Source organism: Neofelis nebulosa, chromosome 10 (genome assembly GCF_028018385.1).
Source record: "Neofelis nebulosa isolate mNeoNeb1 chromosome 10, mNeoNeb1.pri, whole genome shotgun sequence".
Classification (NCBI taxonomy): Eukaryota; Metazoa; Chordata; class Mammalia; order Carnivora; family Felidae; genus Neofelis; species Neofelis nebulosa.
The window spans coordinates 76,066,721-76,092,185 of NC_080791.1; the positions used below are offsets into that span (position 1 = coordinate 76,066,721).

General features: G+C 36.4%; 1 protein-coding gene across 1 annotated transcript in view; it reads left to right on the forward strand.

The window, feature by feature from the left end:
• The window catches only part of PRMT3 (protein arginine methyltransferase 3), a 144,936-nt gene extending 126,140 nt beyond the window's left edge, over positions 1–18,796 (forward strand). The window contains exons 14-16 of the mRNA XM_058688458.1: positions 1,400–1,450; positions 1,646–1,733; positions 15,315–18,796. Coding sequence (XP_058544441.1) covers positions 1,400–1,450; positions 1,646–1,733; positions 15,315–15,424 — 249 coding nt within the window. The 3' untranslated portion in view covers positions 15,425–18,796. The remainder of the gene's footprint in view (positions 1–1,399; positions 1,451–1,645; positions 1,734–15,314) is intronic.
• The last annotated feature ends 6,669 nt before the right edge of the window (positions 18,797–25,465 follow it).

Below are 25,465 nucleotides of genomic sequence, written 5' to 3' on the forward strand. Positions count from 1 at the left end.
TTTCTATAATAATTTGTATTTGAGTACCATATTGCTTTATTTATATCTATTTGACAGAATTATAAAGAGTGTTTTGATTCCCTCTTGGTATCTAAAATATAATGAACCTCAACATTGAATAGTGAGCTGGTTTTGGACCCAGTTTATATTAACCTTACAGACCAATAAATTAACTTCACATTCTCAACAAAAGCAGCAGGATACACAAATTATCTTTATAGTGATTTTTCAGTAATCAGTGTCCTGTTTTTAACACTTTATAAGCTTTTTTTTAATGCCGGTTTTAAAAATAGATTATGCTACGTCTATTAGTGAAAGAAAAACAAATGGTATCACTTAAATTTTAAATAAAAAGAAATGAAAAATATATATTTATCTGAATAATCATCTTTTAGAGACCTCTTTATACTATCGCAGTAACCCTTAGAGTTATTTCAGAGGTTCTCCTTTGGGTATATGCTTAAACATAGGTTTTACTTGAATACTATCACATGGTTTATCATCAGAAAAAAAAGTGACATTTAAAAATTCCATTGATTTCATCATAAAAATAGTCATAGTACTTTAAGATTGGATGCACAAGATCAGAAGAAATTAAATGAGATCTTTGTATAAAAGAGTATGTGTAAATTACGTTTATTGCTGTGTAACAAACCACCCTAAAACTGAGTGCCTTGACATTGCAGTCATTTGGATTTATTTGTGTATGATTCTGCAATCTAGACTGTACTTATCTACTGTTTCTTCTGCCGGTCCCTCCTCGGGTCCCTCATGCTGCTGCAGTTGTCTGGTTTGACTGGAGCGAAAAGGATCCAAGATGGCTCAACTTGTACAGCAGCCTCCTTGGGACAGTGGGTCAGCTAGGGGCCGATTGAGCCTTCTTCCTTCGTGTAATCTCTCACCTTTCAGTAGTCTACCACAGTCGTTTCTCTAATCAAACACGTATTGATTATTTGATTAGCCTTGTTGCCCTTCTTATTATATTGTTTCTGTGGGGGAAAGTCAAATTACGTTACTTTATTTTTACATGTAACTTTTTTTATGGGAAAAATAGTGACCTATCATAAGTTTAAGAAGTATCTAGTCTTTGAAATGGATTCTTTTGCTAAGTTTTTTTTGTTTTGTTTTGTTTGTTTGTTTTTAAGAGAGAGTATGTGAACAGAGGAGGGGACAGAGCGGGAGAGAGAATCTCAAGCAGGCTCCACGCTCAGTGAGGAGCCTGACACAGGGCTCATTCCTGCTACCCTGGGATCACAACCTGAGCTGAAATTAAGGGTCGGACGGTCAACCAACTGAGCCACCCAGGCTCCCCTCTTTTTGCCAAGTCTTGAAAGACTGAATAATTATTATGTTATGTAATTAGTTTAATAATTATTTATATCTCTTTTCTTAAAAACAGGCAATTGCTGGCTACTTCGATATATATTTTGAGAAGAATTGTCACAGGAGGGTAAGTATCCTGAGTTTTCTCGTAAGAATTAATTATGTGAAATACATTTATTTTATTTTTGTGCCCCCAGGTGTTTGATCATAAGCATTTTGATGTTGTAAGCAATTGGAGCTTGTATTTGATGTCGTAGATTAATGTAGCATGATATTAAAAATCTTGTACTTCATCAGATACTTTTGAACTCTACCAATGCAGGTTGTGTTCTCCACGGGCCCCCAGAGTGCCAAAACACACTGGAAACAAACAGTATTTCTACTGGAAAAGCCATTTTCAGTGAAAGCAGGTGAGAAGTAATAGTAAAAGGGGAGAAATGTCTTATTCATTTTGAAGTTAACAACATCCCTTCATTCCGCACAATTTTTTGTGTGCCCACTGTATTTAAGTAACAACAGATCTAAGATAAGATGTTCTCAGAGCTACATGAATTTTAGATGGCATGTTATTTCATTAAAGTAGTAATTTAAAGAAAACTCTTATTTAAATCTAGTTCCCACCAGTTAAAATGTATGAGACTTACTATATGGCTTTTGAGTACCACAAAAATTCAGAAAACGTTTCTTTAAGCAATAACTAGTATTTCCTAAGTTGCAACTATAACTAAAAATATTTTCGTTTCCAAAGTGACTAAAGAGAAGTATCACCAACAGAGGTGAAGTATAAATTAAAGAGAATGCCACTCAGTAGTTATTGTATTCAATATATATGTCTAGAATGCTCTCCACTGTCATCACCTGCTCAAATCTTAAAGTGTTCAAGGACTGGTCCAATTCTGCATTCTTTTGTTTTACACTTCATTGATTTTTCACTTAGATGAGCACCTATAGTTCTGATATACCTACACCCTTAACTCCACAAGTTAGAATTTGATTATGGAATCTTTTTTTTTTATTTAAATTACTCATTACATATAAGTTGTCGGGTCCCACTTTCACTGAAACCTTCCTGACTATCTTCTTCCTTCGTGTACAGAGCTGAATGTACAACTGAATGTACAACTAACTGTACATACAGAGCTGTACATACAGAGCTGAATGTACAACTAACTTTGATGAAAAGATACTCAACATCACTAGTAACTCAGGAGAGGCCAGGTAAAACTATGTAAAAGACTGTGTTTTAAACATCACTACAGGAAAAAACACGTAAAATTTAACAATGCTGAGTGCTGACAATAATGCAGCCAAATGGAACTTTTAAACTCTTCTGCTGATAGTCATGATTGGTACAACTTTAGAGAACAGTTTGCTGCCATCAAGTGAAGTGTAGATGTATAAGTATCCATCACTACAGCCAGTTTTCTTCCCTAGGCATGTATTCTGAAGGGTCTCCCCCACAACCTGTGTACAAGTATCTTGACGACAGTATGGTTTGTGGAAGTGAACAGTTGGAGGCAACCTTGATGTCCATTAACTGAAGATAAATATGGTAGTTACATACAATAAAATCTCTGTAATAAATCATATATGCGTGTCTGTCAGAAGCAACTTTAAACAAAAGAAGTTGCAGGATTCCTGCAATACACTGTTTATATGGAGCTTGAAAACATGTGAAACAATTATACATACACACACATAGTAAAAGTAAGAAGCAACACTTAAAAATGATAACTACGGGGGCGCCTGGGTGGCGCAGTCGGTTAAGCGGCCGACTTCAGCCAGGTCACGATCTCGCGGTCCGTGAGTTCGAGCCCCGCGTCGGGCTCTGTGCTGACAGCTCGGAGCCTGGAGCCTGTTTCGGATTCTGTGTCTCCCTCTCTCTCTGCCCCTCCCCCGTTCATGCTTTGTCTCTCTCTGTCCCAAAAATAAATAAAAAACGTTGAAAAAAAAAAATTAAAAAAAAAAAATGATAACTACGGAATTCAGTGAGTGGTCACTTCTGGGGAAAGGTAGAAGTAGGATCAGGGAAGGCTATAAAGAGGGTTCGGTGCCATATATCTGAATCATTCCTTTTAGAAATTGAGGGAACTGTGGGAGGATGGTAAGATTTGGCAAAGCCGAGTGTTGGGTCCCGGGTGGTCATTATATTGTTCTCTGTATGTTTAAAATACAATTTCATAAAATTCATTTCTAGCTTTGATTTCATTGTTGATGCATAAATTGAATTTAGTAGATGCAAATAAACACTATTAGAGTAAAGCAGCACCTTGTTGCCCTGTTTTCACTTTAAGATCGCAATGATATGGAATTAACACCTTGATAGTATCATTTTCTCTTTCTCCAAAAAGCTTGAACACAGCAAAGCAAGTGAAGCAAGCACAAATGAAATTTTATTGCATTTTCTTTTTGTTTGGTTGGTTGGTTTTTATATACCTTTGGTATTTGGATGATATTTGGAAACTTGAAAATGTTGCTTTCTTCTTTACTGTAACCATTTTATTGTTTCAGTGCTAGAATTGTATTTTTTTTTTTTTTAAGTTTATTCATTTTGAGAGAGAGAGACGGCACAAGTGGGAACGGGGCAGAGAGATTCCCAAGGAGGCGTCACACTGCCAGCGCAGAATCCAATGTGGGGCTCAAACCCCCAAACCGTGAGATCATGACCCGAGCTGAAACCAAGAGTCGGACTCTTAACTGACTGAGCCACCTGGGAACCCCTTAATGCTAGAATTTTAAATACAGTACTAATTCATTCATGTTTTAATCTTAGAGGAGATTTAAGATAATATTTTCACTTTCTCCTACCTAATTATAACAAAATATTATTTGATGTCTAGTGAAATTTTGAAATCCTAACTACACTTTACCTAGTAATCCTTAGACTAATTGATTCAGCTGTTTTAGAATACTATGAAGGAGGTGTGTGATTTTAATGTTTCCTTCTGGCACCATCTACATTCTATATTTCTTTCACTGCTATTGTATATGTACTTGTATTTAAATAAATACTAAGGCCAATACATCAAAAATATTAGACTCCCCTTTTAAAGCACAACCAGGAAAGTCTTGAAGGGGAAATTTCAAAGTAAGGAAAATGTGGTCATTTCAGCTATGGAAGTATAAAGGAAGAATTATACGAGGAAATATAACACTTTTTTTTTTTTTTTTAACCCTGCTGAGCCTCTGGTGGTAGTACTAAATGAATAGAAGCTGGAAGTTGCAGGACCAAGTACTAAAAAGGACACACTAATCAGAAAAAGAGCTCCAGAAATCTACACATGATGTCCCCTTCTGTTTTGGATGAGTACTAAGATGTATATGTGTAGGATGAAATGCCATAGGTTAGGCAGAACATCTGGGGCAGCTGTGAACCAGACAGTTCCCAAAGTTTACAGGAGGCTGTTTAGGGTTTTGACTTTCAACCAGCAAGAGTGGGGAGTCCGTAGCTGCATAGTGGAAATAAACTGTCCCTAGAATAAAGGCTAACCTGCATGCTCCTTAACAAAGCTTAAAAACAAGCCTTAAAAGAAAAAAACTGGACCCAGGTGACTTTAATGGCAACAAAGGAAAACAAAAAACTCAGACATTGCACAACATGAAATTCATCATGGCAAAAACTTTTCATCAGTGACTTTTCATCAATCAAAAAGACTTTGTTTTCTCATTTTTTTAATTTGGTAAAAGATAATTGACTATTTAAAGCAAAAATAATGTATTATGGGTTTCAAAACATAGACTGAGGCACATGGGTGGCTCAGTCGAGCATTCAGTTCTTGATTTCAGCTCAGGTCATGATCCCAGGATCATGGGATCAAGCCCCACATCAGGCTCTGCGCTGAGCATGGAGCCTGCTTAAGATTCTCATTCTTTATCTGTCTCTCTCTTCCTCCCTCTCCCTCTGCCCCTCTCCCCGCTCTTGCTTTCTTTCTAAAAAAAAAATAATAACTTTAAAAACATGGAGACATAAAATGTATGGCAGTGATCAAAGACATTAATGAGAAAATGGAAATACATTAAGTTCCTACATGGTACATGAAGCAATTTAATGGTAAATTATGATAAATTAAATATGTACATTGTAAACGCCAGAGGAACAGATTGAAAATTTAAATTAAGCCACAAAATATAGCTAATAAGCTAGTAGTGAAGATAAAATGGAATCTTGAGGAAAAAAAAGAAGATACAAACATAACCAGGTGGACCAATAAAAAACAAATGGTATGATGGTAGACTTAAATTCCAACATTAATAACTATATTAAAAATGAATGTCTGTCCATCAACTGATGAATAGATAAAGAAATTGTGGTTTATATACACAATGGAGTACTACGTGGCAATGAGAAAAAACGAAATATGGCCTTTTGTAGCAACGTGGATGGAACCGGAGAGTGTGATGCTAAGTGAAATAAGCCATACAGAGAAAGACAGATACCATATGGTTTCACTCTTATGTGGATCCTGAGAAACTTAATAGAAACCCATGCGGGAGGGGAAGGAAAAAAAAAAAAAAGAGGTTAGAGTGGGAGAGAGCCAAAGCATAAGAGACTGTTAAAAACTGAGAACAAACTCAGGGTTGATGGGGGTGGGAGGGAGGGGAGTGTGGGTGATGGGTATTGAGGAGGGCACCTTTTGGGATGAGCACTGGGTGTTGTATGGAAACAAATTTGACAATAAATTTCATATATTGAAAAAAAAATGAATGGTCTGCACACCCACACAATGGAACATTTTGAGTGCTAAAAAGAAATAAACTATCAAGCTATGAACTGATATGGAGGAATCTTAAATGCATATCACTAAGTGAAAGGAGCTAATCCGCAAAGGCTACCTACTGTGTGATTCCACCTATAGGACGTTTTGAAAAAAGCAAAACCACGGAGACAGTGAAAAGAACAGTGGTCGCCGGGGACAAGGGATACAAATGAGTAGAGCACAGAGGATTTTTATGGCAGTGAAAATAAGCTCTTTCACTGAATGCAACTTCAAAACCAGAATGCATGGAACAGCTACTTGACATCTCTGAAAAGTAAATAATAGCAGATAAATTGGAGAAGACCAGAATTCAAAGTACCCCGAAGTGGTGGTAAATATATGATTTCTTTGCTTCCAGTATCCCCCAGTCTGGACTCCAGACAGCCTGAAACCCAAAAGGAGGGCATTAGCACAGAAAGAACTCCCAACAGAGCCCTCTAACTCTAACTTAAGGAATGGGGAAAGGGTCTTCTAATTAATGCTCAGAGAGAATGGAGGAAATTCCTTTTTCTTTTCTATTTCTCTCTGTTCTCTCATACACCAATCCCCAGTTAACCCCACAGTAGTAGCAAAAGTAACAGTGGCAGCAATGGGGACCCAAAGACAACTTAAACTGTGGGGAACAGTAGGTAAATGAGTGCATATGGCTGTGCCCCATTAAATTATATTTACAAAAACAGGAGGCCAGCCTCAAATCCATTTCCAGGTATAGATTGCTCCATTGCAAATTCTTCCAACCCTTAAAATAGAAATAATACCAATTCTACACAATGTCTTCTAGAAAGTAGAAGAGAACTAAATTTATGAGGGCCTTGATACCAAAAACTATATAAAAATTGTACAAGAACATTAAACTACAGAACAGTGTCTCTCATGAATATAGATGCACAAATTTTAAACAAAATACTAGCAAATTGAATCCAGCAATATATTAAAAAAAAAAAAACAAAAAAAAAAAAACAGCACACTATGACCAAGTGGGATTTGGTCCAGGAATACAAGACTGATTTAATAATTAAAAAAAAATTTTAATACTTTAGAATCTTTTAATGCAGTCAGCCATGCTAACCATCTAAAGAAGAAAAACCGTATGGTCACATCAGTGGATGCAAAAAAAAGCATTTGACAAAATTCAGTATCTATTCATGATAAATACTCATACTAGAAATAAAAAGAGAACTTGCTGAACCTGATAAAAGGTGTCCACACAAAGTCCACAGCTAGCATCATACTGACTGGAGCAAGACTGAATGTTTTCTCTCTGTTTGGAATAGGGCAAGAATGTTCACTCTCATCACTCCTATTCTCTTATTTTGGAGGTCTTAGCCAGTGCAATAAGGAAGGAAAAAAGAATTAAAAGCCCTTGGAAGGGAAGAAAAAGAAGTGTCATTATTTACAGATAACATGATTGTATACACAGAAAATTCCAAGGAATCTCCAAAAAAACCTACCAGAATTAGTAAGTGAATTTAGCATGGTAGAAATTGATAGGCTGATTTCTAAAATTTGTGTGCAAATCCAAAAGACCTAGAGTAGCCAAGCAATTTTCCAAAAATCATATTGGAATCCTTACACTATGTGATTTCTAAACTTATTAAAAAGTTATATTAAGCCAGACAGTAATGTATTATACTATAGATAGACGTAAACATTGATGTAACAAATAGAGAACCCAGAAATAGACCCACTTTTGTATAGTTAATTATATTTTTCCAAAGAGTCAGTGTAATTCAATGGGTAAATGATAATCTTTTCAAGAAGTGGTGCTTAGAACTAAATATTTGTATAGGAAAAAAAATCTCAATGCTTACCTTATATAAAAACCAACTCTCTCTCTCATGGGTCATAAACCTAAATATAAAAGTGTAAAACTGCCAGATTTCTAGGAGATAACATAAGAGATAATCTTTGAGACTTGGAGTAGGCAAAAGTTCGCAAAGATGAGATAATGGTAAAACTCATTGAACTGCACATGTAAAATATGCACATTTTACTATTTGTAAATTATGGCTTACTAAAGTTAATAATTAAACAAAAACCCTCACTGGATTGTCAATATCTCCAGGATAATATCCAAATTCCCTACCATGGCCCTTTACAATCTGACCATTTTTCATCATTTCCAGCCCTACTCTGTTACAGCCCCACATAATAAACACATCATATGCTCCAGCTCATATGGTCTTAGACACATTGCTCATTTTTTTAGCTAACTTTCCTTTCTTAGTCCTTGTCTTTGTCTAAGATAGTCTACCTAGAAAGCTGTTTTGACCTCTTTCACTTGATAAATTTCAATTTTCTCTTTATTGCCCAGCTTAGTTTTGTAAATCTTTACTCACTGTCCTCAGAAAACTAATTGCTGTCTTTGTTCTCCTAGATCATTTCATGCATACATCTGTGTTATCACATCTCAGTGTGCTGTGATAAAGGGTTCTAATAGAAGATGAGTTGTTTGTCTTTCTCCATTTTGATCTGATGTAGTATTTGCCATATTGTAAATATTCTGCAAAATATACAAATAAGTATAGTAATATGCAGTGTCATTGAAATTTAATTTCCTGTAATCACCTTGGTGATATCATGCCAAAGGCATTTACTAACTTTTATTTGGTGGTCCCATTTTGTCAACTCTGATGTTCTTAAAAATTTCATCATACTATTGCCCTTGAATAGACTGGTGTTCAAATTTGTCTTGGCATGACTGAAGAGTTCTCTATAGTTGGGTTTAGTTAAACTAAAAGTAGTTTTTGACTCATTATTCTGCTGTAAAATTATTAGATAAAATTAAATAAAGCCAAGAGTCTAATCAGAATGATTTACTATATATGTAAATCTTATCTTAGTGTCCAAAAAGTAATATAATATTTTTAAAATAAAAACATTATAAATGTTCCTATAGAGTTATGCTGCCTAGATTGGGGGCGGGGGAGGGTGGATGTCTTCAGTAATGGTAAATCTCATCCAGTAAATATCTTCAGTAAATGGTAAATGGTAATGGTAATTCTACCCTTCAGGGTAGCCTTGATATTTAGAAAGCAAGAAAAAGCATTGTGAATAGGGAATTTCTCAGATTAAGAATTGTACATTTGGCCAAAAGCAAAATGGAACATAAAGTAATGAGCCTAATTTGTTTTGTTTTGTTGTGTTTGTTTTTATTTTTTGTTTTTTGTTTTTATTCACAACCTAGATTTAAAAATAATTCAGAAAAAAAATGTTCTCAACATTTGAGCCCTTCCAGCATTCTGGGAGTAACAAACCAGACTCCCAGAATAAATACTTTTAACACTTAGCTTTAAATTTTAAATTCACCATGTTTTTCCTCTTTGCTTTAATGTGCAGTTTTATTGTGCATTAAATGTACAATACTTGTACATTTCACTGCCAATGATGGCACTGTTTACTTTTAAAATCCAGATATTTTTCATGTAATTTGGCTTTGAAAACATGACTAAAATCAGTCTATTTATTTTTCTTTCTTTATATATATCTAGTAAGCTTGATGATAGAAAAATCCATTTATTTTTTTCTTTCATTCTTTACCTCTAAGCTTTAATAGTGATAATAATGATTTTTAAGTTTTTCTCCTTTCTGGGGAAATGAAATTTCATTGCTCTAGAAGAAATTAATTTTAAAAAAACACAAGAACAGAATTGAAATGAAATCAATTTTGTTCCTTACTGAACGCAACACTGCTTTGTGGTTCTAATAGCCGTCTGCCGATGATAAAAACAAGGTGATACAGCTCAGCTTCACAGAGTGTCCTTTCCAGCTCTCACCACAGTATGCACGCTTAACAACATCAGTCATTTTATATCTATTTGACACTGATAAATGACTACGATCTATTCTCGTATTACAGCCACTGTCTTGGCACTTTTGTCAGGCCTGAACAATTGAAGGGAGTTCAGCAGTGTGAATTATGTATTTATTACCGTGACCCTTCGTGCTATTTAATTAACTTAAATAAGTGCTGTTTGCACCCTCATTTTGAAATTAAGATTATTAGAGAAATAGTTGTTTTGCTTGTATTTCATTTTAAGACATTAAAATTACCACATCAGCTTATAAGGCAGTTACTGTTAAGACTTTTTAATTATTCAGATGTTTTGTTTAATACTGGTGCTTAAATTTTTTTGTGAAAATGTAACGAAGGTATCCATTACTAGTTTATTTTGACTTGTGCTAGATTTCTGAATTAAATGAAACAGCAGGACATGCAGTAAAAAGAAATAATTGCAGCAATACCTCATATATATCAACAAAACCACTCACAGGAATGCACAAAGGATTTTTTTGTGTGTGGTGATTAAGCATTTGAAATAATTGAGATAATACCCTTCATCACTGATAATCACTGAAATGCAAAACAAAGCAGGCAGATTCTGGGGGTTGTTTATCTAAATAACAAAAATATTTTTATTGTTTTCTTTCACTCATTTTTTATTTGGTTTTTTTTTTTTTTTTTAACATTTATTTCTTTTTGGAAGATAGAGCATAAGCAGAGGAGGGGCAGAGAGAGAGGAAGACAGAATCTGAAGCAGGCTCCAGGCTCTGACCTGTCAGCATAGAGCCCGACGCAGGGTTTGAACTCACAAACTGTGAGATCACGACCTGGGCCAAAGTTGGACACTTAACTGACTGAGCCACCCAGGTTCCCCTTTTGTTTGGTTTCTCGTAACACCTAGAGTTGATAAAGATGGCAGGAATGTAAAACTGGAATATACTTTATACCTTTTATGAAGGTATTCCATTTCTGATCATTCTTCCTAAGGAATCAAATCAAAATTCACTTTAAGTATTTGTGATTCAAAGAAGTGAAAGGAATAGTGTTTTAAGTTGCTTTTCTTTCTTTAGAGTATCTTATTTTATAGAATTTTGTTTTTACTTATGTAATCAAATCTTCAAACTTTTCCTTTTCATTTCTGACCGGCTTCTTATTGAAAAAGATTGTATTACTGTATTTACTGTGCACTAAATTGCGATAATGGATCTTTTGGTTTCTCTACTATATTCCATTTATCTATGAGTCACTTTATTCCTAAGTCACCACAGTTGTTAAACAGTTTTATTCTATAATTCACATATAATAAAAATTCACATATCTTTATTGTATGCCTTGATGAGTTCTGACAAATGTAGGCACCATTTGTCTAATCAAGATAAAGAGTATTTACGTCAATACAAAAAGTTTCTTCCTTGATCCCCTGTGTGGTTAGTCATCCCAGCTCCAATCCCCAGACCAAGACAACCATTTATCTGCTTTCTGTCACTATGTATTAGTATTATTACCACTACTAAGGTATTAGTATTCTTTTAGAATTTTACAATCAAAGTAGTTCTGCAGAATGTACTCCAGCTTGTTAGCATATTTGAGCTACGTCTGTGTATCAGTAGTTTGTTCCTTTTTATTCTCAAATAGTATTCCTTTATATGGCAGCACCACAGTTTACTTACACATTCACCTGGTACTAGACTTTGGATTGTTTCCAGTTAGGAAACATTATGAATTATGAATGAATGAAGTTCATTATGAATGAAGTTGCTACAAACATTCATGTAAAAGTATTTCTTCATGTGGACAGAGGTTTTCATTTCTTTTGGGTAAATACCTAGAAGTGGAATCATTGGGTCTTAATGGTAAATATATGTTTAACTTTATAAAAAAAAGTAGCAAATGTTTTCAAAATCACTCATTATTCAGCAGTCCTACCACCATTGTGATTTCAGCTGCTCCCCATCCTTGTTAGCACTTGTAGGAAAGGTCAGTCATTTTAACTGAAGTCATTCTGTTGTCTGTGGAGCAATAGCTGTACTTCTAATTAGCATTTGCCTGGTGGCTGACAATGTCGAGCGTCTTTTCATACGTTTATTGGTCATTTGTATATTTTGTGGGTGTGAGGTTTCTGTGAAAATGTTTTGCTGCATTCTTAATCGGGTGTTTGTCAACTTACTGAATTAAAAGAATCTTTATATATGTGGGTACAAATTCTTTGTCATATATATGTGTTGCTCATATTTTATCCCAATCCCTGGCATGTCTTGTCATTGTCTTAACATCTTTTGAAGTTTGTACTTTTGTGTCCTAATTAAGAAATCTTTGCTACCCTAAGTCTTTCTTACATGTTTCTTCTAAAACTGTTACAGTTCTGCCTTGTACATTTAGGTCCAGAATGTATCTCCTGTTAATTTTAAGAGTAATAGTTCATCTTTTCCCAAACGTATATTAGGTTATTTCATCATCATTTCGTGAAAAGTCTGTCCTCTTCCAATTTAAACACTTGGCTCCTTAGTCAGAAATTAATTGACCATACATATATATGACTATTTTTGAGCTCTGTTTTGGTCCATTGGTTTGTGTCTATCTTTATGGCCGTTAGACACTGTCTTTATAAGATGATATAAGAGCTCCTACTTTGTTGTGTTTTTTTTCAAAATTGTTCTCACTATTCTAGATCCTTTAAATCTCCATGTACATTTTAAAATCTAGTTGTTAAGTTCTACACAAAAAACCTGCCAGGATTTTGATTTGAATCTATAGATTACTTTGAGGAGAACTGACATCTTCACAGTATTTTGTCTTTCATCCACAAGCAAAATGTATCCCTCCATTTATAGTTGACTCTTGAACAATGTGGCCAACCCCCCCCCCCATACAGTTGAAAATCTGCATATAACTTCTGACTCCCCAGAGTCTCAACTACTGATAGCCTCCTGTTGACCAAAAGCTGTTCCAAAAACATAAACAGCCAATTAATACTTTTTTTGTATATGTATTATATACTGTATTCTTACAATAAAGTAAGCTAGATAAAAGAACATGTTAAGAAAATCACAAGAAAATGCCTTTACAGTACTGTACTATATTTATTTTTAAAAGGTCCACATGTAAGTGGACCTGTGCAGTTCAAACTTGTTTTGTTCAAGGGTCAACTGTAAAGTGATCATCTTTAGCACTATTTTATAGTTTTATGTGACTAAATAGTACACGTTACATTTATCTTTAAGTATGATATGCTTTTTTTGATGCTATTGTAAATGCTCTTGTGGGTTTTTATTTCAGTTTCTAATTCTGCATGGCTAGCACATAGAAATGTGATTTTTTTATATTAACCTTATATCCTAAGATTGCTAAACCATCTTACAGTTCTAGTAGCTTTTTTTGCATATTAGGATCTTCTTTTTTTTTTTTTTTTAATTTTTTAAAAATGTTTATTTATTTTTGAGAGACAAAGCACAATCGGGGGTGGGGTGGGGGAGGTTGCAGAGAGAGAGAGAGGGAGACACAGAATCTGAAGCAGGCTCCAGGCTCTGAGCTGTCAGCACAGAGCCCGATGCAGGGCTCAAACTCCCAAGCCATGAGATGGTGACCTGAGCTGAAGTCGGACGCTCAACCGACTGAGCCACCCAGGCATCCCGCATATTAGGATTTTCTGTAAGATCATGTGTTCTGCAAATAAAGACTGTTTTGCTTCTTTTGTTTTTTCTCCAATCTATATCCTTTTTTTATTCCTCCCCCCGCACCTTAATACCCTCACTAGTACATCCAATAGAATACTGATTAGAGGTGGTCAGAATGATCATCCTTACCGCAGTCCCAGTCTTAGGAAGAAAGCAGTCAGTCCTTCACCATTAAGAATGATATTACCAGGAGTTTCTCATAGATTCCCTTTATCAACTTGAAGAAGATTCCTTCTATTGCTAGCTTGATGAAAGTTATTACAAATTAAAGTTGTCAGATGGTTTTTCTATATTTTATGAGACAGTAATATGATTTTTCTCTTTTGTTCAAAGGATGTTTGAATCTTTGTTTATGAGGGATATTTAGCTGTAATGTAATGAATTTATCTTGTTTCAATATCAGGGTAGTGCTGCCTCCCAAGGTGTGTTGAGGAGTATTCCCTCCTTTCTGTTTTGTAAGAATTTATGTAATTTGTTACTATTTTTCCTTAAACATTTGATAGAATTCACCAGTGAAGACCTCTGTGCTTGTTTTCTTTGCTTTCTAATGTGAACATGTAAAGCTATAAATTTTTCCTCTAAGCACTATTTGAGCTGTAGGTCACATATTTTTGTATTTTGTGATTCATTATTCAGATTAAGTGCTGCCTAATTTTCCTTCTGATTTTTATTTTGATTTATGGAATATTTAGAAGTCTGTTGTTTTAATTCCTAAATGTTTAGGATTATTCAAGTATTTTTATGTTTAAATGTATTTAAAAAATTTGTTTTATGACCCAGCATGTATAGATGTAATCGATCTTGGTTCTGTAGATGTCAGCCAGGTCAAGTTGGTTAATAGGGTGTTAAGTCTTCCATATACTTTCTGGTTTTCTGTGTAGTTGTTACTGCAATGTTATTGCAATTATTGGAAAAGGAGAGGAGAAATTTCCAGTGATAATTATGGATTATCTCTTTCTTCCTATGGTTCTGCCAGCTCTGCATCATGCATTTTGAAGCTCTGTAATCATACATACATAAAAGTTTCTTATGTCTCAGTTATGAATTGAACACATCATTTTTAAATGTGTCTCTTTATCTCTGGTTATATTTTTTTTCCTGAAGTCATCTTTGTCTAAGATTAATACTTCTATTTAAAACTCTTTATGATTAATGTTTATATAGAATATCTTTCTCCTTCCTTTAGTTTGACCCTGTCTTTCTATTTAAAGTATATTGAACACATTTCCATATAATGTTATTATGTGTGATATATTTAATTCTGTCATTTGTTAATTTGTTTTCTATTTATCCCCTCTGTCACTTATTCCTCTTTTCCTTCTTGCATTTTTTTTTTTGATTGAATACTCTCTATTATTTCATTTTATCTAAACCCTTGCCTGATTAACTATACGTGTTGGGTTTGTTTTTGTAATTGTTGCTCTAGAGTTCCAGCATGCATCTGTGGCTTACCACAGACTACCATCAAACATTATTACACAATTTCATTTATAGTTTAAGACTCTTTCAGTATGATACTGTCATTTACACCCTCCAATCCTTTGAGCTATTATTATAAAAATTTCACTTCCCCAAATATTGCTGTACCTGTATTGTAGATCTACTTTGTTAAAAAATTAAACATAAAATTGCCCTAAAAATTAAATGTTAATTTTTTTTAAATAATGAAACATCTCACAACAACAACAAAAAAAGAAGTACCAGGTATACATTATTACTTTTCTGCTAGATTGTATCCCTGAATTCTCAAACACATATTTTGCCTTTCTTTTATAGGTGAAGCCTTGAAAGGAAAAATCACAGTCCACAAGAATAAGAAAGATCCACGTTCTCTCATTGTGACCCTCACATTGAATAATTCAACTCAAACTTACGGTCTCCAGTGAAAAGCCCACAAAAGCACAACTAACTTGCGGTTTTTATTATGGAGGGTGGGACATGGGTAGGGGGTGGAGAGAGGGGCTTTGTGTGAGCATGTGGATGATCCTTCCCTAATGATTCTCCTCAGTACCAGAAACACATGGTAGGAATCTAATATAATTCAGCTGAGGGGAACCAACTGATCCTAGTGGACTGCCTACATAATCACAGTCTTAGGAGTCTGGTCAGCAAGATTTTACTAGATATAACCCCTACATTGAGTTTAGCTGCATTGAAGATCATTTAAATAGGCCTAAATTTGGAACAGAGATATTCTTTTGTTGTTTTTAATGTTTCTTACTATAAATTTTAAACACTAGTAACTGATTATTTGGATAATGTTTTATTAAACTAGTAACTGTACACAAGCTATTATACATTTTATTGCAGATTTCTGCTCTGAGGAGTAGTTTTTAATTGTATTATTTAAAAGAATATCAGCAAGTGGAACGGACCAAAATATGGAAAAGAGCGTCACACAAATCACATTTAAAGGACAGCTTAGTTGATTATCCTCTAGTTCTGAACTTCTCATTTTGTAGCTGCTTTCCTCTTTGCAAACACACAGTTTTCTAGTGCTGCCCAGGAAGTCTAATTTCAGTACATTTATCCTAGGTTTCATGTATGTTTTCAAAGGTTGGGAAGAATAAGTACTTATTTACTAATATAGCTTTTTCAAACTAGATTTATGTGCAAAGTTAAACATGTAACTGTTAATGTACTTCTGTCACTCTGTACAACTGTGTCACTTACAGCTATTTACACAGTTTGAAGTGCAGAGTAGAAAACATTCAATAGAATGTATACAATAACCGCTAGCATTATAAAATGATATTTTAACATACTAAAGCCTTTTATACAATCAGAAACATTTAAAACAAGTCTTAAAGGAATCATCCTTAAGAAAACAGGTATTTAAGGACAGCTGGGTCACAGTTTCTTTTCAGTTCAAAAGCTGGTTCTTTTTCAAAATAAGGCACACACAAGGCAGCATAGCATAGTGTTGAGAATCATGAGCTCTGGAGTCAGTGCCTAGGTTCAAGCTTTGGTGCCCGCTCTTACTTGCTGTGTAATCTTAGTCATGTTCCTAACCTCTCTCCCCCACTATAACATGCCAGTTCATGAGTTAATACATTTCAACTACTTTGATCAGTGTGTGGCACACAGAAGACAGTAAATGCTGGGTGGTAGTATCATAACTATGCAGTCAAGGATCCCTTCCGTGGAATATGTGGTGTCTACATTAGATTAGGAACTGTCACTTCAATGCTACCCTTAAGTACATGAATGCATGGGAAGATTTCAGCAAAACTTAATGTTTAATATAGCAAAAACTATCAAAAAGTTGTCTTTTGGTGTTTATTAGAGAATTGGAGTTCTAGCAATGGGAGAATTAACACCTTCAGATGATGTATTTCAGACCATACATAGTCTCTTAAGTCTTGCTTCTTACATAAGCATGATTTCTGTTTTCACTGGGTTAAACAAGCCAGCTTGTTTTCACCATTTGAATTCAGAACATGACTGGAAATGTGTGGTGCTAATAATATAGTTCAAAGTACTTCAAATTTTGTCTGGAAGGGCCTCATGTAGAAATTTGAGTGTGTTGGGGTGATGAAAGTAAGGAAGCCCCCATAAGATTTAATGGATGTTTAAAGTAACCAAAAACCATCTATTTTTTTTTTTTGCTTTGTTTTTCTTTCTTGTAAGTGCATAACCATTTTTTTTTAAGTATTTCTTAACAATGATTTTTTTTTTTTCCCCAAAACCCTTGTTTGTTTTACATGGGATTTTCATCCAGTGGCTCTCTTCAGTTTCTCCCGGTTATAAATAGCCCAACCACAGTTGGTAGATCTCTGTTCTTTTCAGTTTCCATTTTCAGGGTAGAACATTTTAATGTATATACCTAAACATTTTATGAGAACACGAGAGTCCAAATATTAGCTCTTTGATTGGAATTTCAGCTGTCAAACTACTTTGAAAAATAAGTACTTCATATTCTTTAACAATGATAAATACAGTGTCCTTTCATGCTGTGGCAGCTGCACATTTATGAATAGCAGACTACTTTGTTGCAAAGATTTTATTTCATTTCAATTAAGAAGATACATTTTTCCTCCTATTTTTCATTGTGAAAATTAACATTGTTATGTTGTAATGTGTGGGGTTCATCCAAATATAATCATCATCTCTATTCAGTGGAACAGTATTTTCTGAACAAGCATTTGGAAGGACCGTTTCAACAAAACAACTCTTGAGGGTGTACAGCATTGCACAAAGTGGTCCAAGAAGTAGCCCCAACTGCTAAGAACACACTTTAAAATAAATTAGGGAGCTGTCATTTCACTTTGAAATAATCCCTGTTTGAAGGGAAGGGCAAGTAATTCTGGTCCTACAGAGTTCATTGCTTTCTTACCACTTAATCTGGATTAACCTGGTGGTCCACCTGTGTCTTTCAGCATTCTACCTTTCTCACTTTTTAAAATGAAATATCTAAAACGTATTGTGTGAAGTAAAGGACTTGAGATCAGCCCATACCGATCTCACCAATCATACTATCAAGTGAAGCAAGTATGCTAACAGTACTGCTAAGAATATTCAATAGGAGAGATTAAAGCAGTATGATACGGATGATACATTACTTAGCTCCTGCCAGCCATGCCAGAAATGATCACTTAGGCTACTGGGCTGTCGCACACACCCAAAACAGCTAGGGATTCAGATTTTTCTGTGGAGAATATCCCCAAAACATATTAAGCATGCAATACTGTCATGGAGTTTGAATCTATGATGAAAGGCAAGGTCAGTGAGATAGCTGAGGTCAAGCATTGCCTGCCGGTAGGGTTAGCAAACTATAGCCCGGGCCCAAATCCACCCCATTGCCCAGTTTGATAAAGTTTTATTGGAGCAGAGATAGCTAATACTGAAGGCAGAATATTTCTTCACAAGATTCATTAATGGCTGTGGCAGAGAATATACACCCAATAGAGCACATTACAAAGACTACAGTGTTTACAAACATGGAGCTAAGCAACTAGATGTACTTCATTTATGAGACTTAGAGGACTAACCAAGACTTACCCTAATTAAAAAAAAAAAATGTGTGTGTGTGTGTGTGTGTGTATTTACATACTTGAGACTGGTGTCTGGAATTGTAACAGTTGTAATTGTGCAAAGGGAATCCATACACTAAAACTTTATAGCTGATAATCAATTTTATTTAGAAAGTTTTAATAAGACCAGAAAAGGGTACAGAAGAACTTTTCAAAGTTAGAGATGGATGAACCCCGCCCACAGCTACAAACTCAACTAATAAAGAAGGACTTTTATGAATCTCACTAACCTCTGGGTTTTTAAGAGGGCTCTGGATCCAAAACCAGCTGCCGACATTAGGAGAGACAGTTGGGAAAATTGCTTTATATCAGCACTTTTCAACATGCCTTGGCGTCTTCCTTGCTGGGTTCTCACCGTAGAATGTGATGTTCCTAGTTCCCATGCACTAGGCCCCATGGGAAGGTATGTAAAGTCCCTGCCCACCTATCAAATGAGACCATGTTGCCTTGGAGGTACATGTATTTTTAATGATTTTGTGTTTCTTTCCTTGCTATAAAGTTAGGGTGAACTTTTCCAAGCAGAATGATGAATGAGCAAAGTACTTTTAAAGTGTCTTAGCAATTCACTTGTACTTTCCAATAAAGTTTTGGGTGCAAAAAAAAGTGTGTGGGGGGGGGGTGCCTGGGTGGCTCAGTTAGTTAAGCGTCCGACTTCAGCTCAGGTCATGATCTCTCGATTCCTGGGTTTGAGCCCCATGTAGGGCTCTGTGCTGACAGCTTGGAGCTTGGAGCCTGCTTCAGATTCTGTGTCTCCCTCTGTCTGCACCTCCCCTGCTCATACTCTGTCTCTCTCTCAAAAATAAATAAAATATTAAAAAAAAAAAAAAGCCTACAAAAGAAACGGTTTTCATATATTGCTGCAACACCTTGGCTGATGTGGAATGGTTAGCATTCATTTATCTCTAGAGTGTAGCTAAGTATATACAGAAATTGTCTATCATTGAGTTCATTGTAATTGTTTAAAATGAAAACAACAATAACTTAACAAATAGTCAAGGAAGATGAAGCCACTGCCTCCCAGATTGTTCTGCATCCCATTTCTTACCCCAATACAGTTCTGTATATCTCCTCTTTTCTCTGTTAAAATCCCTTGCCCTTCTGAGGATATTGCTTACCCTGTGGACCTCATATTGAGACTGTCCTCTCCAACACCACTAATCTCCCTAGACTTGGGTGTGAGATAGGTGACTTACGTGCTTTTGGTTGCCAGCTATACATCTTTCTCCCCCAGAGTCCTTTCCACCCCCTCTCATTTTTATCTCTTGTCAAGACTGTAACACAAACACTTTTATTTTGTTGCTATTGACTCCCCACCTCCAGATCAGTCTCCATTCCTTAAAAGTTTTAGCTGCCAACACTGCCACACAGTGCTCCTGCTTAATCAGTGAGTTTAAGATCTCCTGTGGATGATCCTTTTATACCCTGACCTTTTGGCTCATTGATCTCAACCAGTGATCTTGCCCTCCACCTTACCTCAGCCACTCACCATTATGGTCATCCTCTGGAACTGGCCATACCCAGAACTCAAGCTCTCCTGTAAATCTCCACATTTAGTATCATTCTAACTACTTCTCTTTTCAGCTCATTCTCTTTTGAGAATTTCAGCAATCCTTCAACTCCATCAAGACCAAATCCATTAATTCCTATCACATTTTCACTGTTCCTCACCTCTTCATGCTTACACCTCCCTCTTGGATCAGTTTAAAATCCATAGTCCATCATTATAAACACTCCCTTTCACATAGTTGCAATTTCTTTGCCTCTCCTTCGCTTTTCTGTACTCATGGGTATACCACAGTTCCACTTCAAATCCAAATGCATGACTCCACATGTGTAGCTCAGTGAGACTGGAAGAAAACACTCAACCATGTTGATGGTCTAGTCTTAAATTCATGAGCCCTAATCTCAAGTGTCCAGAGTCCATCCTTATTTCCCTAGTCCATTTGTCTCACACTGTCATCAATGGTTATTTTATACCTTCTCTCCTCCAACCTCTAGAGCATCTTCCCTCATTCTTTCAGCTGAGGTCCTTATTTCCTATTTTACTGAGAAAATAGAACCAATCTGAGAACTTCCACAGGTTTCCATAGCACACCCCCCCCAGCCAACATTTACCTGTGCCCAGATACTGCCTTCCCGCTAAGTGAACTTCTACTTCTAGCCAAAGCCAGCTTCTCCCTGTGTCCCACATCCCACTCTCAGTAGTTCATTGTTTTCAGCATCTCTCCTCTATCATATTTCCTTCCCCGACTCTTATTAACCTACAAATAGGCTATTTCACCTATGATTTAAAAAAAAAAAAAATTAACTCCACTTCTCCCTTCTGCTATTGCCACATTTCTAATTTTCCTTATACATTGAGTCCACTCAAAGTTGTCCATGGGGTGCCTGGGTGTCTCAGTCAGTTAAGCGTCCAACTTCGGCTCAGGTCATGATCTCACAGTTCATGAGACTGGGTCTTGCATCAGGCTCTGTGCTGACAGCTCAGAACCTGGAGCCAGCTTCAGATTTTGTGCCTCCCTCTCTCTCTGCCCCTTCCCTGCTCACGCTCTGTCTCTCTCAAAAAATAAACATTTTTTAAAAATGCTTTTAGTTAAAAAAAAAAAAAAAAAAAGATTTGCCCATGTTCACTGTCAGCGTTGCCTCTCTTCCCATTATTTTTTAAAACTGTATTGGGGTATAGTTTATATACAACAAAATGCACCCAAATTAAGTGTACGGTATGATGACTTTTGACAAATTTATGCATGTACTCATCACCCCTATTAATATTTAAAACACTTCCTTCACACCAACAGGTTTTCTTGTGCTACTTTGCAGTCAACATTTATTCCCACTCCCTTTTCCAAACACTAATCCGATTTCCATAAAGATAAATTTGTTTTGCCTGTTTTAGAACTTCATGTAAATGGGGTCATATAGTATGTACTCTTTCATTTCCAGCTTCCTTTAGCACAGTTTTTGAGATTCATCCTGTTGGTGTGTGTCAACAGTCCATTCCCTTTTATTACTGAATATTATTCCATTTTATAAATGGAATTATACTCCTTTGTTTATCCATTCACTTCTTAATGAACATTTAGATTGTTTCCAGGCTGTAGCAATTATGAACATTTGTGTACAGATCTTGTTTTTTGAACCCATTCTCATGAAGATTTCTGCCTCCACTTCATTGAAACTACTCTTATCAAGGTCACCAGTGAACTACATGTTGCTAAATCCGGTGACCAAGTCTCAACCCTCGTTTTGAGCTACTAGCAGTATTGGATGCTGATGATCACACTCCTGGAGACATTGATCTTGGCCTTCCCCACTCTCCTTCCTCCTTGACCATTCTTCAGGTTTCCTTTGTTGGCTTTTCCTCGCCTCTTCACCTTTAAATATTGGCACCTTTGTCCTGGGATCTCTTTTCTGCCCACCTTCTCTCCCTTGGTGATTTCCTCCGGCGTTGTGGCTTTAGATACTTAGATGTTGATGACTCTTAAGTGTATCTCTAGCCATCTATCCTCCACTGCAGACTGTATCCAGCTGCCTACATGACATGTCTACTGGGCAGCTCAAACTTAGCATTTCCCCAAACTGTATTTCTGATCTTCCCCAAACCCTGCTCTTGCTATCTTTCTCTACTTCACTTACTAGAATTTCTTATTTCAGTAGCTCAGGCCAGAAACATGAGGGTCCTCGACCCCTTTCTCCTTGACTCCACATCCAAGCTGGCCAGCAAACCTTAGAGGATCTACTTTTAAAATCTATCCAGAACTAAAACAGTTTCGCTACTGCCATGCTGGTGCAAACCAGCATCATCTTTCACCTTGTCATTAGTTTTCAGAATGTAGACAGCAGACCCCTAGTGACTCCAAAATAAAACTCTTGCAGGAGTTCAAAACTATTTTTGCAATAAAACTAACACATTGTTTTTTTCACTGTATTGGCATTTACACTAATGATGCAGAAGCAATTGTGGATAATAGTGCTGGACCTTTAGCACAAATCAAGGCATCAAACTATACTGAAGTAATTTTATTCTTCACTGACACATACTCTAAAATGTCCTCGGTGAAGTGGTAAGTATTAATTTCACTAGATCTTGACCCTTGAGTACAACTATACTGAAGTAATCATTTTATTCTTCCCTGACACATACTCTAAAATGTCCTCAGTGAAGTGGTATTAATTTCACTAGATCTTGACCCTTGAGTACATGTCTTTTTAATATTCTGTATTATTCTAATAAAACACTTCTGCTTCATGCTGAAATACAATATTTTTCTCCAGGGAATGCACTGGTGCAATTGATTTGTGAGCTAAATTAGCCATTTTTTTCATGGAATGTTATTTTTATTTGAAAGAATGACTGGTGAACTGTGGCAGACATTGTCCTGCAAAAGAACAAATTGAGCTTATCACTTCAAAGAAAGCAACTGGTAGAATTTGTTGCTAATGATAAAATACTAGTTTTCAAGCTAAAATTGTAATTTTAGAAAGCCTGTATCTATCCCTATGAGTTTGAGGGTTTCCCAGTTCTTAAAGATTAAAGATAAATGGTATAAGGGAAGAAAAATATCTTTTTTGTCTACTTTTAAGTTCTTGACTTGTGGGGTGCCGGGCCCCGGTGCCAGGCTGAGACCGGGTCGAGCAACGTTCCCTGTTGACTCAAGCCAACCCGGTGGTTCCCCCTCCCATTCCCCCACTTTCAAGGGCATACGAAAGCCTTGTCAAGGCTGAGAAAGTTAATTCCTGAAGCCTGTGGTCTGCAAGTGCTGGCAGTAATGCTACCTCCCTTTTTCTACCCCGAGTCAGATAGACACAAACATGGGAACTGTGTTTTGCTAGCAATCTATCAACAAGGTCTTGTGACCCGTTCAGAAAGTTCACAAAGTATACAGAACTAAATGTTTTGGCTGGCAATGATCATGTGAAACCTGTTTATTCTTAGAATGACCTGATCCATAAGAGTCTTATATTATAAAAGATTGTGTACAGCAACAATAAAGCCGTCACTTGGGCCATCAGCCCAGGGGACCCTCCTGTTCCCAGACTTTCTCTTCTCTCTTTTTTCTTGCATTCCCCTACCCTCAGGACCCTGACCTTGGTGTTTGTCGCGCCAGTCGCGACATTGACTATGACCCATGTAACAAAAGACAAATTCACAAGAGAAAAACTTACAAATTTATTTAACATAGACATACTTTGTTTTATTGCACTTTGCTAAAAAATTTTTTTAAATGTTTATTTTTGAAAGAGAGAGAAAAACAGCTCATGAACAGGGAAAGGCAGAAAGAGAAGGAGACAAAGAATCTGAAGCAGACTCCAGGTTCTGAGCTGTCAACACCAGAGCCTGACGTGGGGCTCGAACCCATGAACTGCGAGATCACAACCTGAGCTGAAGTCAGATGCTTAACCGACTGAGCCACTCAAGCACCCCTACTGCATTTTTCTTTATTGTGCTTCACAGATTTTTTGCAAACTGAAGGTTTGCAGCAACCCTGCATTGATGAGCAAGTGTGTCAGTGCCATTTTCCCACAGACACTTTGTGTCTGTAATTTCAGTAATTGTCACAATATTTCAAACTTTGTCATTGTTACTGTATTTGTTATAATGATCTGTGATCAGTGATGTTTGGTGTTACCGTTATTGTTTTGGGGCACCACAAACTGCACCCATATGAGACAATGAGCTTAAGTGTGATTCTTCTTACTCCTCCATGGACTAGACATTCCCCTCTCTCCCTCTCCTTGGGCCTCCTCTATTCCCTTTTGAAACAACAGTATTGAAATGAGGCAAATTAATAACCCTGTAGTAGCCTCTAAGTGTTGAAGTGAAAGGAAAAGCCCCACATCTCTTGCTTTAAAAGCAAGAAATGATTATGCTTAGTGAGGAAGGCAGGTCGAAGGCAGGGACAGGCTGAAAGCTAAGCCTCTTGTACCAGTTAGCCAAGTTGTGCATGCAAAGCAGAAGTTCTTGAAGGAAATTCAAAGTGCTGCTCCAGTGAACACACAAACTGTAAGAAAGTGAAACAGCCTTATTGTTGATATGGAGGAAGCTTTAGTGGTCGAGGTAGAATATTAAACCAGAGGCAATATTCCTTTAAGCCAACGGCTAATCCAGAGCAAGACCCTAACTCTCTTCAGTACTATGAAGGCTGAGAGAAGTGAGGACACTGCAGAAGAAAAGCCTGCAAACAGCAGAGGCTGGTTAATGAGTTTTAAGGAAAGAAGCCGTCTCCATAACATCAAAGTGCAGGATGAAGCAGCAAATGCTGATGCAGAAGCTCCAACAAGTTATTCAGAAGATCTAGCTAGTTAATGAAGCTGACTGCTAAACAACAGATTTTTGGTGCAGACAAAGCAGCCTTCCATTGGAAGAAGATGCCTTCTAGGACTTTCATAGCTAGAGAGAAGTTAGTGCCAGCCTTCAAAGTTTCAGAAGACAGGCTCTTACTGGGGGCTAATGCACGTGATGACTTTTAAGTTAAAGCTAGGGTTCTTTAACCATTCTGAAACTCTTAGGGGCCTGAAGAATTATGCTAAATCTACTCTGCCCATGTTCTGTAACTGCAACAACAAATCCTGGATGATAGCATATCTGTTTACAGCATGGTTCACTGAATACTTTAAGCCCACTGTTGAGATGTGCTGCTCAAAAAAACCTTCATTTCAAAATTTTACTGCTCATTGACAATGCATCTGGTCACCCAAGAGCTCTGATGGAGATCTATAATGAGATGAATGTTGTTTTCATGCCTGCTAACACAGCATCCCTTCTGCAGCCTATGGGTCAAGGAGTAACTCCAACTTTCAAATTTCATTTAAGAAATACAGTACAGCTCTAGCTGCCACCGATAGTCATTCCTCTGATGATCTGGGTAAAGTAAATTGAAAACCTGGAAAGGA